The 14016-nt window shown below is 35.8% G+C and overlaps 2 protein-coding genes across 2 annotated transcripts; both read left to right on the top strand.

The window, feature by feature from the left end:
• The first annotated feature begins 1511 nt into the window (after window positions 1-1511).
• si:ch73-264p11.1 (SH2 domain-containing protein 1B) lies at window positions 1512-6080 on the top strand. The gene is made up of 4 exons (XM_010786185.1): window positions 1512-1822; window positions 2750-2813; window positions 4368-4584; window positions 4937-6080. Exons 1-4 carry the CDS (start codon window positions 1680-1682, stop codon window positions 4975-4977), a joined length of 465 nt encoding a protein of 154 aa, XP_010784487.1. The 5' UTR covers window positions 1512-1679; the 3' UTR covers window positions 4978-6080.
• A 1420-nt stretch (window positions 6081-7500) lies between these two features.
• Window positions 7501-14002, top strand: LOC104958475 (protein CIP2A homolog). Its single transcript, XM_010786217.1, has 8 exons — window positions 7501-7550; window positions 7805-7927; window positions 8847-8994; window positions 9515-9627; window positions 11185-11279; window positions 11363-11459; window positions 12330-12452; window positions 13985-14002. The coding sequence occupies exons 1-8, from the start codon at window positions 7521-7523 to the stop codon at window positions 14000-14002; spliced, it is 747 nt and encodes a 248-aa protein (XP_010784519.1). The 5' UTR covers window positions 7501-7520.
• The last annotated feature ends 14 nt before the right edge of the window (window positions 14003-14016 follow it).

Below are 14016 nucleotides of genomic sequence, written 5' to 3'. Positions count from 1 at the left end.
GACGAGGCATTTGAGTCCTGCAGGATTTCCCCGTTAATATCAGTGTCTCGAAAACACATGTTGGCGACTGAAAGACATCCAGTGTTTGGTCTTTTCCGGAAGCATCCTACAGTGTCTCAACCATAGATTGGTCTCAACTGAAAGAGGACCACAAACACACACATAATACAATTTTGAGATTTGGGGATATTTATCTCCCATTCTTTCACTTTTTCTGACATTTTCAACACCAAACATGTCGTTAATGTGTTTAGTGAACTACAGCAATCTGAAAGCCTTTACATTATTTATATCACACTTTATCAGTAGAAAAATGCAGGAAATTACTTTTTTAATGCAGTATTTTCTGATTTATGGCGCAACACAAAGATATTTCGCTCTGTGCAAACCTTTGACTAATATGTCAACAACATGAAACAAGAATATGAACCTAGCTTTATCCAATGTTCACACAAGAGTTCTACATCCTGACACATCCTTCATCTACACTGTCTCAACTGAAAGAGGACCAGAAACACATTAAAAATATAATAAAATGTGGAGACTTTGGGATATTTATCTCCCATTCTTTTACTTTTCGGACATTTGACAGACCAGACATGTCGTTGATGTCACTGTTTACCAAACTACCACTTTTTCTGAAAAATGCATAAAATGATGCAATTATGTTAAATACATGGTTTATACATGTAAATTACTGGGGTTCCATTTCTTCTGATTACCTAATTTGGGCGTGCACATTTGCCGGGCACAAACCTACCTCTTTTGGATTTGGAAAGTTTGGCATGTATGCAGCCAGAAGCTAAGCAGGGGATGAAGAGAGAAAAGATCATAAAATAAAAAACATAAAGGACAGTTTTCTCCCTGTGTGTAATGTTCATGCTGCTGACCTCTTGTGGCTGAATGGTGAAGGAAGCGGTCCGCAAGTTCACTTTCTGGATGGCATCCAGCCAGGGGATGAACCAGAAGAGACAAAGATATTTCATTTTCTATGAAAGCTTCAAGCCATTAGCTCCAACAGGGTTTGCTGACAGTGAGCTTGTCAAGTTGCCTAGCAACCCCGTTTCCCTCCAAACTTTATTGAGAAAAATCTTACAAACAAAACATTGCTTGAGTTGTAATCTATATATAAATAGAAAAATAGCATATAATAATAATTTAGAATTAAAAAAAATGAACACAAAATATGTAAATAAAAGAAGAATAAAACAGAATAAATATATTTGTATACAGTGAACATAAGAATTACCAGTATCAACAAAAATGTGCTAATTTGACTACATATATTTAACAACATTCAATATGTAAACTTGTGTAAATTACACTATATACAGAGTTTGATTCGTATAATTAGAAGATAATAAAGCTGAAGCTCATTATTGCTCAACAAGTACAGTGTAAGTTAATATAGTTTCACCCCTCGCTCTATACCCACATGCTCTCTGTCTTTCAGATACACATCACACTTCCTGTGAAACTGTCAGGCCACTACTTCTGTCTTTTCAACTCCCACGAGTCACTCTGCTAAACACCTCCATGTGTGAAGCTCTCTCTTTCTCTTTCATTCACCTTTACCTCTGCGGGTCTGCTTCTATGGCCCCTGTAATAAGTCTAAGGGGCTGTTTTTGGAAATGAATCTGTTTGGCGTGTTTGTGGATGTCTGACAGTTTCTCCTCACCATGGCAGCAGCTGTGCCGGTGAGTTATCACGGCGCCATCACCAAAGCCGAATGTGAGGCAATGCTGGGGAAGAAGAACAAGAACGGAGCATACCTGATCCGAGAAAGCGAGACCATCCAGGGGGCGATGTGTCTCTGTGTTTAGTGAGTAAACTGCAGTGGAGAAAGTCTCTTAATGGATTTAAGTCATGTAGGTTGGCACATGCAAGGATTTGGCATTTTGGATTTTGGTGCATAACATAAACAAAGTAAGATAAAATTGCAAAAATGAAGAAGCCTGGAAGAAAAATACAATAATAATGTGAAAAATCTATGTTATGTTATTTTACTTGTCTCCTTCTACCTAACTACATTTCAGAGGCAACTGTTATTGTACTGTACTTCCACATCCAAGGACTTTGCTTCGGTGTTCGATGCATAAAATTAACAATTTATGAATGTATTTCAAAAGTCAAGACACATGTATGTGTCTTGACTTTTGAAATACATTCAAAAGTAGAAGTAATAAAATGACTTCAACAGTGTAACATAGATAGATTTTCTTATCTTATTAGATAACGTAAGAAAATCTATGTTACACTGTTGAAGTAATTTTATTTATACCTAATTAAAAGAACAAATACTCGAAGAAGTTTTAAAGAGACTTAATAAAGATAAAGAATGTTAGCAAATAATTCTTGCTACATTAAAAAATAATTAAATGACTGTTGTGTATGCAGTCGATAAGTATATACTGCATATCAAAAATAACTTTATTTAAGTTAAGTTGATTTAAGAAAGAAAGTATATATTTATGTGCATTACTGTACGTGCTAACCTAACATTTATTTTGCTTTTGAGGCTGCATGTTGGTTGGTTTCTGTTCACTACATTTTCCATTTTGCGTCAACAAAATGTTTACACATGACCCAAAATCATTTTCTATGCACCAACAATTGCACCTTTTTATATTTAAATGCGAACATGCAGTAAAAAGCTTCTAAAGGAAAGAACAATACCATTTCCTTTACGTGTTTTTTGCAACTTTTATCAATAATTAATTAATTTAACATTTAACGTTTATCTTCACAGCAAACAGAAGGTGGTGTATACCTACAGAGTGCTTAAGACACACAGTGGACACTATACTCTCATGGTAAACACACACACACGCACACACACATACACATATATTTTAAGTATAGTAAAGAAAAAGATTGGCGCCACAGTCAAGATCCACATCCCTCTTTTGCATGCATAATTATTATTATTTCAATTTTAAGATTTCATTTATTTAATTTACTGTTTAATTAAATAGCATCTCATTTCCTAATGTTGTTTCAAAGCCATTTACAAACAGGAGTTGTAATTTCAAGTACTTCCGTGTCAAATGTTCATATTCTTTGGGTTTGGATACCTATTCTTTGATCAGATATTTAAAACTTTGGATAGTGTTTTATTGAGGTAAAACCTTTCGTTTAATTGTATGCATTGTGTGGTTTAATGTCCAATCTTTTTAATGAGAAAGTTGGTCAAAACAAGTTAATGTCCCACAAAGTCATGGATGGTACACACCCTTCCTTAGTTCTTTATTTATGTATATTTTGACGGCCTACAAAGTACTTAGTACACACCTTCTCATTCAACATTTCTACCACATCAAGCCAAAGATGGATACTTTAAATAATGTAAAATACAGAAAATATTTGGCTTTGTTTACACTTTCTGCATAACTCCATTCATGTCATTTATTTGTTTGGATGTGTTAAGTTTTAATCCAAGATGTAGGACATTATAATAATAAAGAAAAAACATTAAACTAGTAGGTGTGTACAAAGGTTTTAATGGTACTGAGTGTAATTGTTAGATGCAAAGTAGGTCGCGCATTAACACTGAGGAAATGACCACAGTGTTAGACACTTCAAAATGAAACCAAACTAAAATGCCCATATCTAAACTGAGTTATACAAAGACAGAAACGACAGCAGAAACACTTCCTCAGTGTCATTATCCTACATTTAGAAATAATTAATGACTTCACCACAGATCAGGAGTGTTGATAAAAGTTTTGATTCCTAACTGGAAACTCATGCACATGTCACAGGAACTTCTCTGACGTGCAATTAGACAAAAACAAAAATTTCCAGAACTCTGAATGGCCGCCCACACACACAAGATGGAAATAGCGACTGGTTATCAGGCTGATCAAGTTTCAAACTCACAGGGCTATTCAATATTTTTAGGGCTCTTTGATTTTCTTTCTTTTTTTCATTACTTACGATCTAGTTTATTCTTCGTTGTATTATTGTTTTTGGGTGATTCATATATTTTTTTTCAAAGTCATTATTGTATACCCCTTTTCTCATCATTTCCCCCTTCTTACATGATGTATTTTTTCCCCCTTCTTATATGTTGTTGTCAGATTTAGTACTGAAACAGTTAGTTCAACATTGCTTGACAACTCTTATTATCTTGACTCATCCAGTAATATTTCAAGCAAAACTGCCCAAAACATGTGCCTGTTTAATCTGAGGATTTTACATTATGCTCAGATAATGGATATTTAAATGTCTTGTTTGACTTCTTTTTTTTTTTACAAACTGACAAATGTATAGACAAACCTTAGCTTGCTTTAACATGCAATGTTTTTCTCCTCTTGTATTGTGTTTTCCTCCTCCGTTGTTTACTGGATGCTGTTTTCTCCCTTCAGACTGCAGGAGGTATTGAAGAAACACATTTTAAGAATTTGGAAGATCTGATCCGGCACTATAAGAAGAAGAACCAGGGCCTCGCCATGCACCTGCGGCACTCTGTCAAAAGAAAGACGGCCATGTTGATCAAGCAGCCAGCAGAACCACAGAGCATGGCAGAACCACAGAGGATGGCTGAACCTGAGGAACTTGACTATGAGGAACCTGACTATGCAAGTATGTCACATATTTTATATCTTAAAATCGGTTTATGTCCAGAGAGTAAAGCAGACAATGCACAAAACACAACATTTGTATAATAATCAAACTAAGATCTCCTTACAGTGAGTAACATTCAGCTTTTTCATGAGCATATACAAAATAAAACAATATAAAACACTAAAGAAATAACACTGAGGGGATTTCTGCAGAAAATGTGCTCTGATAACCCGAGGACAATTCAAAAAATAATAGTATTCTTCATATAGGTTTAAAAAAACATTTAAAGCACAATTTCCATTAAACATCATCAGCATCTTCGTTTATTTGCTGTATTGATTGACCTGATATTGTCTTTATTTTCCTCTAGATGTTTCTGACTCTGACTACGTTGAGGTCCTGCCTGAATGAACAACTCTGACATTTAGCTTAAACAACACGAGCAGAGTGGAAAATACATTTGGTATCAAAAGCTTACAGACTGGATCAAATTCAGAAATATAAATAAGGTTGGACAAATGCTGAAGGAAAAGGCTCGCCTCCAGTGGATGGACTTTTATGCAATTTGTCTCTTTCATGACACCCAGAGGATGAATTGTTTTTGTGAATTGCAAAAATGTGACTTGGAGTTGAGTGCTATTATAACATGCTAAGCAAAGATGTTAAATATTAGCATGTTGTCAATATTCATAGTTGGCATCTGTGTTGGAAGAAGAACTCAGATAGTTTAAAAATACTGCCCTCAAAATAGTACAAAAGTAAAAGCAGACCTCATCACCCATTTCAGAAGAAATTCATATATATTATTAGCTAAATTATAATTATTGATGGATCACTATCTTCATCATTTAGATGATGCAGCTGGTTAAGGACGAGCCAATTTGAATAACTTAACATACTGTACAGTATCTAAAGGTCAAATTTAGTTTACTTTCTAATAAAAAAAATACAATATTTGTAAGTAAAGTACTTCAAAATAACACTTTTGCAGTATAGTAAATATACTTTAAATCACTTGTTAGCATTTAATTCCTTGTTAATGCCGCTGTACATGTGTAGAATATAACTGTTAATCTGCAGAGACATAACATGATACTTTTTACTCCTGCTGTGAAACACTGGCTGTCAACTCAAGTTTCCATTTGAAAACAATCTGAAATGTGATTGCAAGTGCATTTATCAACATTTGCATCTGAATCATCATGACGCATGTGGAAACATATCCTTTATCTCAAAGTTACCATACTGGGAACTAGTTTCCAGTTCCAAGAATATTGGCCTCTGGGACATTGCATTTACATGAATCCAGCAAAACAGTGTTTGTTTTTTTAGTTACACTGCAGTATTTCTTATGTCATGGCTTTTATTTCTATCATGTTATACAGTAAAGAACATTTTGGCATTTGTTTCCATTCCTACAGACATGTAGAATGACAGGGTGGCTTGTATTTGTTATACATTTACACTTTATAAATACTAATCTATTCAATTTTCTTTTGTACCCGTATAATCTTTGGTGTTTTATGTGCAATTACAGTAAAAATATCCCTCTTGCAGACACAACATACCTGAAACTAATAGACTTTAGAGAACTTCCTCACTTCCCAGAATTATGTTAAGATATGACTTCAGAACCTTTTTTCAGTGTATGCCAGATCAGCATATACTAAAGAGACCAAACCAAACCACTTCTGCATTGTCTGTTGGACAAAAACATCCCTTCACATCCTGTGTGCTTTCACACCTGCAATACCAACTCATGACACATTACATGTTAGACACTTTTATCCAAAGCGACTTACATACTCAATACTGTGGACAATCCCCACAGGAGCAATTTGGGGTTTAGTGTCTTGCCCAGGGGCACAACGACATGTTGACTGCAGTGGGGTTTGAACCTGTGACCCTCTGATCCCAACACCAAGGCTCTATCCACTGCGCCGCACGTTTTAAAGATAGTTTTCATTTTGCATTTACATTGATTTACTGTAAGGATAATTCTAGTAAGAGGTTATTTTTGTAATTATGGGCGATTTCTGCATATTTTAAACAGATGCATGCTTCTGTTTATGTGCAAGAAAGAAAACAGCAAAGATATAAAAAGCAAAACAATTCAGTGGTGGGCTTCAAGAGTACATGCATCGCCTAGTATAACCACATTTTTGCCACACCGACATAAACAGCTTCGACACTCATATGTTCCATAGCAGAGCATCTTTATCTACTCATGAGATTTGTATTTGAAGTTTGATGATTTTGTTTATGGTTGTATGGACTCACTGATAACAGGCCGATATTATTAGCCAATAGCATTTTATGTAGGAAATATGTCAGCTGCTTAATAAGAAGAAATGTAGGTTAATGGCATACCATAACAGCAACACACCCTTTCAGCATGAACCGCTTTATTTACTGTCTCTGTTTAAAAATGGCAAAAATATATTAATATATATATTATTATTTTTTACCACAAATATATATAAATTGCTTGGGAAATCTGGTAAAAAATAAATAATAATAAAACGTTGAATTCTGACTGATCTTACAAGTAAACGGGTGAGGATTTTGTTATATTTCGTTCATGTATTTATTTTCTTACATGATATTATATTTTTATTTCACTCTTTGTATTTTACTTTAAATGCGTCTGGTAGTTGTTACGCCCCCTTACGTTACGTGTCCTCGCCTGTGCCCGCTCAATACATACAAAAGGGGGGAATTTATATTTAGTCAACTTGATTTTTAAAACAAAAATCACATTGCACTTTCAGACGTCATCATATTTAATAGTACAGTATTCAAATAATATGATTGATTCATTTATATCATTCACAAATCATACAAACTTTTATAATGTCGAGTTAACCTTGCCCCCCCCCTTTTTGAAATGGTCCGTCCCTTTCCCGTTCGAAGCTCAGGGCGGGAGGAAGTAGCTTTGTTGCCGGTTGTTGTTGATGTTTATTGGGGAAGAAGAAGTACCACAGGTAGTCTGATATACACAAAAAAGCACATCCATAACTCATGTAATAGTTAGAAATATATATATCCAGCAGTCCAAAATGTTGAACCAGTTTTGTATTAGTGTAATTTTCTATTGTTATAAAGCTCTTAGGTTGGCTGGTTAGCTAACGTTAGTGTTACCGTTAGCATCTTGGAGGTTCAAGATGGAGGTGTAAAACGTCAGTTACTTCTCTTTGAAAGCGAGCTAATGTGTTGTATCACTGTTATAACCCTATAGATAATACTTTTGCTCAACAGGATGGACATGACGACGTGTTTAAAGTCTCTGTTGCTGGCTATCCAGCAGTACAGAGGCGGCAGGACTGCTCAAAATGCAGCGCAGCTACACAAACAAGTGGAGGTGAGCCTGAATTAATTTAAATAATCGGATTTCATTTAACTTTATGACCGACATATAACATCACAAAAATACCAAGGGAGAATGGTTGGCTTTCGGGTGTGTATTGTTTATGTTGTGTTAGAAAAGCCTATTTTCGGTGGTGTAAAGTAGCTCAACACATTTACTCAAGTACTGTACGTTAGTACAATTTTGAAATACTTGTACTTAACTTTACTTGAGTATCTCCATTGTATGCTACTTTATACATCTACTCCTCTACAATTCAGAGGTAAATCGTGAACTTTTACTCCACTACATTTATTTTTCTACCTTTAGTTACTTTTCAGATTTGGATTAATGATGTGAAATATAATCAACACTTAGATCAGACTTAGCTAACCTGGAGTCCAATTCAGAAGCTACCCTGCAGTCAATTAAGTCATTAAAACTAGCTGCACCTTTACCAGCTTTATTAAACACATCAATACCTTGATAATTATAATCAAAACATATGGTAATATATGATTGAGAAATGAGCCAATCTGCATAATGAGTGCTTTTACTTTTGGTGCTTTAAGTATATTTAGATGTTAGTACTTTTGTACTTTTACTTGGGTAATATATTGATTGCAGGACTTTTGCTTGTAACAGAGTGGCCTCTTTTGTATTTTGTTAACCCACTCTTGGATATTATACATTAAAGTAAGAATAAAGGAATTGTGGAAATGGCTTTAAGTTCCATGACAAAGTCCCTGGATTCACAAAAGAGTATAAACTATCTTAATAACATTACACTCGGTTTTAGCCTTTAGTTTGTGATAACAAGCCAAACTGAGATGCTGTGGCTTTACTAAATGTTGGTTGAAATGTTGCATGTGTACATGACAAGTTGCAGGTCCCTATGAGTGCATGTTGTGTTTGTGGTTGTGGTTGTTTGCAGGAGGTGTCAGGCCTCAAGTGTGACCAGCTGCTGTCTTCGGGTCAGGCTCTGCCCCGGGAGTGTGTGAGCGGGCTGGTGGAGCTGGCTGGAAACCCAAACACCAGCCCCAACATGACGAGCTCCATCATCTCTCTGCTGGCACAACTAGGTACATACCAGACACATTTATCAACATCCACATGCGCGATGAGCTAAGTAAGTGTTTTTATGGTGGCATCAGAGAAACAGGAGCCAGGGTATTTATTTTGCCGATTTGCTGGCGTTTCACCCACTTTTGTAAAATCTTTCTGACACAGATGATAGGTGTCATATAGATGCAAATAGGATCTCACACGTTTCTCTGCTGCTGGTTTAAATCTCACATGTTTCTAATAAAATGTCACATATGTTGCCTTGTAAAAGCAATGACTCTTCACTTTAATTTGACGTCTATGATTCTTATAACGTTAGCAGTTCAGCGAGGAAAAGAAGAATACAATAGAATTTGAAGAGATTAAATACACATAATCAAAACATAAATACAAAAATTAAAAAGACAAGATGCAATGAAATACATACTGAAAAACAAAAAAGGAGAAAGCAGTTATAAGTGTGATTCATGAGGCAGAACTGAACATCCAGCCCTTTTCTAAACAAATCTTTGTCCTTCTTCCCACCTGCTGCTCCAGCCTGTGATGATGACAGTCGGGAGATTCTTCACAGTAGCTACAGCCTCACCAGCACCCTGGCATCTGTCATCCATTGCCACAGCGCCACACCTGGGGAGCCCCTGGTACTGCAGGTAAGAACATCACTGCATTTGGTCAAATGTTTCGCTCATGGGTCCACACCATGGTCCACACATAGCTGCTTTCTGTTCTGTGTACTTCATATTTTCAGTGGACACAATATATTGTTTTAATCAGTTGTTAAAAAAGTACCTATTGTTTATTTTATTAATATTCTTTGTAAAATATAAGAGGGGTCGGCAACCCGCGGCTCTCGAGCCCTCTACTCTGGCTCCCTTGAGCTTAGACAAAAATAAGAAGGAAATAAAATACAAATATTTGTAGGGCTATTTATATATTTTTTGCACGGTTGAAAATGTTTTGTATCTTGTATTTTGAGGTGATACTGTGACACATAAACATTTTTAAAAAACGGTTTTAATTAGGTCAACTAAAATATGTGTCATATCCTGCTACGGTCCCGCGCCAGTGCCTTTTCTTGCAGGCGAATAGCCTGACCCCCGGCTCGATGAGCGAACCATGGATAAATCAAAGAAAAGAAAATTATCGGAGGAACACAGGGTTTAATTATGCGTGGAGAGAGTTGCTTTCACAGCAAACGATGCTGGTTTACCGGTATGTTTGATATGTTAAGAGAAGTTGTAAAAGGTGCTGCAGCCTTTACGTATTGGAGGAAAAATGCGAAAGCGGAAGACTGCTAACGATCTTCAGTCATAATTCAATCAGTTAACTCTTTTTTGGGTGCAGCTATATGTTTTATTTATTTCATAGTGGGCCCATTTGAATTATATTCATTTTCTTCAAATGTGCAGAGAACTCCCCAAGTGCTGTGTTGATTTATTTTAAAGTAGGCCTTTGTATTTTTTGTAATTCTCCTTATAAGAGTTCTTTGTTTATTATTAGAGGTAAACAGTTTTCTATAATGTAATAAATAATAAATGCAAAAGAACTTTAGTTTTTGTCTATGATATAACAATAAATACAACTTTATAAGCTATCAAGCTATCACATATGTTTTGCGGCTCCAGCCAAAAAAAGTTGGTGGAAAAGGGGGCAAAATGGCTCTTTTGGTCAAAAAGGTTGCAGACCCCTGGGCTAGTGTAATGTCCGAAATCAAAGCAAAATATGTGAAAATATCCGAATGAAGTTTTTTTTTTTCCTAAAAGGATTATTTCCTCTATTAAAATCAATCAATCAATGTTTATTTATATAGCCCAATATCACAAATGTTACGTTTGTCTCAGTGGACTTTACAATTTGTAAAGAATATCAGTATGACAGTTTCTCAATTGCGATATTACTCCAAGTAATCGCAAAAAGTAATTTTTTCCATATCGAACAGCCCTAGAGTACAGCATGCCTTCAGTATACAGCGTATATTGTATTTCTACCTTGTTAATACTTCCTTATTCGTTATTTTTATATATTATTTATCAAAGTTAGGCAGATAGTGAGACACATATTTATATGAATTCTCTTTTTCTAAAATACGATAAATCGATTTACAGTTGGTCATGGTTGAGATACAATCTTTGAATAATTTTGAGTGTTATTCCTGGTAAATTCAGTAAACAATAATTGATTGTAATGTTGTCTTTTGTGTCCTTCAGTGTTTGCAGGTGCTGCAGAAACTGACTTACAACACTCGCATCTTCCAGTCGACAAACTACATTCACGAGCTCATCGCTTTTTTAATGACCAACATGTAAGAACCACCATCTCCAAGTATGATTCATTAAAGGATGTGTTTTTGACATTTCACTAACCGTTTGACTTTGGGTCCCTTAGCCATTCTCACAATGAGGACGTCATCATGACATGCCTCGGCCTTATGGCTAACCTCTGTCGCGATAACCACTCGGTGCAGAGCCACATCAAGTCTCTGGTGAGTGAAAGCACACAGGAAATAAACAGGATGTCTGGCTAAATAGATATATGAATTGCTTTGAATAGAGTTAGAGGGTTGCGGAGTGTATCTGTGTGTAGAGCGTAGAATAGAGGAACAGTCGCTTGATTAACTGATTAGTCAATTGACAACAATGAATTAGGAACAGTTTTAATTCATAATTGGTTAAAGGAAATAGTATTTTGCAGCATTTCATTCTCTTATTTCTTTGAGAATGTTCCTCAACTTATTTCACATACATTATCAAACATGTTTGCAAAAAAGACCTTTAAATGTTATTTAAATTCAGAGGATAAAAAAAAAAAAAAAAAAGAGTGAGTAATATTTCTAATAAGTGTTATATTTTTTGTCTATCATTTCTAACCGTTACTGTAACAAAACATGTACAGCCAGTAAGGTAGACTAGGAACTTTATGAATCACCACCATTTCTGCACCTTCTACTTTACTTTTCTCCAACATTTGTATACAAAATGAATATGTGCTCTCTGCCATTAGACAAGAAAGACAGAGTATTTGATGCGTGTTGTGTTTGAATGACATGCAATTGGATGGTTAGTTAGGAAAATATGGCCTGATGACGCATTGACACAACTATAAACAACCACAAAGCATCTAAAATGTAAAAAAAAAATTAAAAGGCATCACAGCTCCTGACAACCCTGACAAGTTTTTCATCAGATAACTGTCATCTGTTGAGCAGTAACTAAAGTGTTTCTTCCAAATCCACATAATACACTAAACCAACAATTTCAACATGGCAGACAAAAGTTTCACAAAACATAAAGGTCGTCAGTTTGTGGCTAGTTTTAGATATCTTGTAAATATGTGTTTGTGTGTATTCTTGCAGGACAACGTGAAGCCATTCTACCGCACTCTGATCAACTTCCTGGCTCACAACAGTCTGACGGTGGTCGTCTTCACGCTGTCCATCCTGGCCAGCCTCACTCTGAATGAGAAGGTTGGAGAGAAGGTAGGCGTGAAATACTCAATACTGAGAGCTCACATGTATGTTTTCAAATGTATCCTATCCTTTCACTCAGATTAAGCAACATCTTGATAAACAGAAATACTTCATTAGTCCTAGAATGAACGATGGTACAGCAAAGTGCAGATAAAAGGCAACATAAAATGAGTAGATATGAATTATACAACAACAACAACATAAACATAAATAAAGAGGTAAGTACACATGAATTACATAATAGTCCATTTAAGACAAAGCCAAGGTTAAAACATAGGCTGCAGCTTTATACAAGTAAGAGAACATTTCAAAGTATTGAAGTAGCAGCAAGTAATAACATTACTAAATTAAAACAAATGATACATTGCACATAAGTAGTGTTATTGTTTCTGAATTCTTATTTCATTGAGGAAATGACTGACTTTCACCTGTATCTACTTGTCCTTTGGTCTGTATCTTCTTGTCCTTTGTCCTGTATCTACTTGTCCTTTGGTCTGTATCTTCTTGTCCTTTGTCCTGTATCTACTTGTCCTTTCTCCTGTATCTACTTGTCCTTTGGTCCTGTATCTACTTGTCCTTTGGTCTGTATCTTCTTGTCCTTTCTCCTGTATCTACTTGTCCTTTCTCCTGTATCTACTTGTCCTTTCACCTGTATCTACTTGTCCTTTGGTCTGTATCTACTTGTCCTTTCTCCTGTATCTACTTGTCCTTTGGTCTGTATCTACTTGTCCTTTCACCTGTATCTACTTGTCCTTTCGTCCTGTATCTACTTGTCCTTTCTCCTGTATCTACTTGTCCTTTCACCTGTATCTACTTGTCCTTTCACCTGTATCTACTTGTCCTTTGGTCTGTATCTACTTGTCCTTTGGTCTGTATCTACTTGTCCTTTGGTCTGTATCTACTTGTCCTTTCACCTGTATCTACTTGTCCTTTCTCCTGTATCTACTTGTCCTTTCTCCTGTATCTACTTGTCCTTTCTCCTGTATCTACTTGTCCTTTCTCCTGTATCTACTTGTCCTTTCACCTGTATCTACTTGTCCTTTCTCCTGTATCTACTTGTCCTTTCTCCTGTATCTACTTGTCCTTTCTCCTGTATCTACTTGTCCTTTCTCCTGTATCTACTTGTCCTTTCTCCTGTATCTACTTGTCCTTTCTCCTGTATCTACTTGTCCTTTCACCTGTATCTACTTGTCCTTTCTCCTGTATCTACTTGTCCTTTCACCTGTATCTACTTGTCCTTTCTCCTGTATCTACTTGTCCTTTCACCTGTATCTTCTTGTCCTTTCTCCTGTATCTACTTGTCCTTTCTCCTGTATCTACTTGTCCTTTCTCCTGTATCTTCTTGTCCTTTGGCCTGTATCTACTTGTCCTTTCTCCTGTATCTACTTGTCCTTTCACCTGTATCTTCTTGTCCTTTCACCTGTATCTACTTGTCCTTTCACCTGTATCTACTTGTCCTTTCTCCTGTATCTATTTGTCTTTCATCCTTTTATTTTATATTTTTGTATAACTAATGCTGTTGATATATTGTGATTCTAAAGGTGTCTATTACCATCTGACCGGGGACAACAGC

This window comes from Notothenia coriiceps, unplaced genomic scaffold (assembly GCF_000735185.1).
Source record: "Notothenia coriiceps isolate Sejong01 unplaced genomic scaffold, NC01 NC01_scaffold00028800, whole genome shotgun sequence".
Taxonomy (NCBI): domain Eukaryota; kingdom Metazoa; phylum Chordata; class Actinopteri; order Perciformes; family Nototheniidae; genus Notothenia; species Notothenia coriiceps.
Note: the sequence above shows the minus strand (reverse complement) of the source record. Positions and strands in the feature narration are given on the sequence as shown.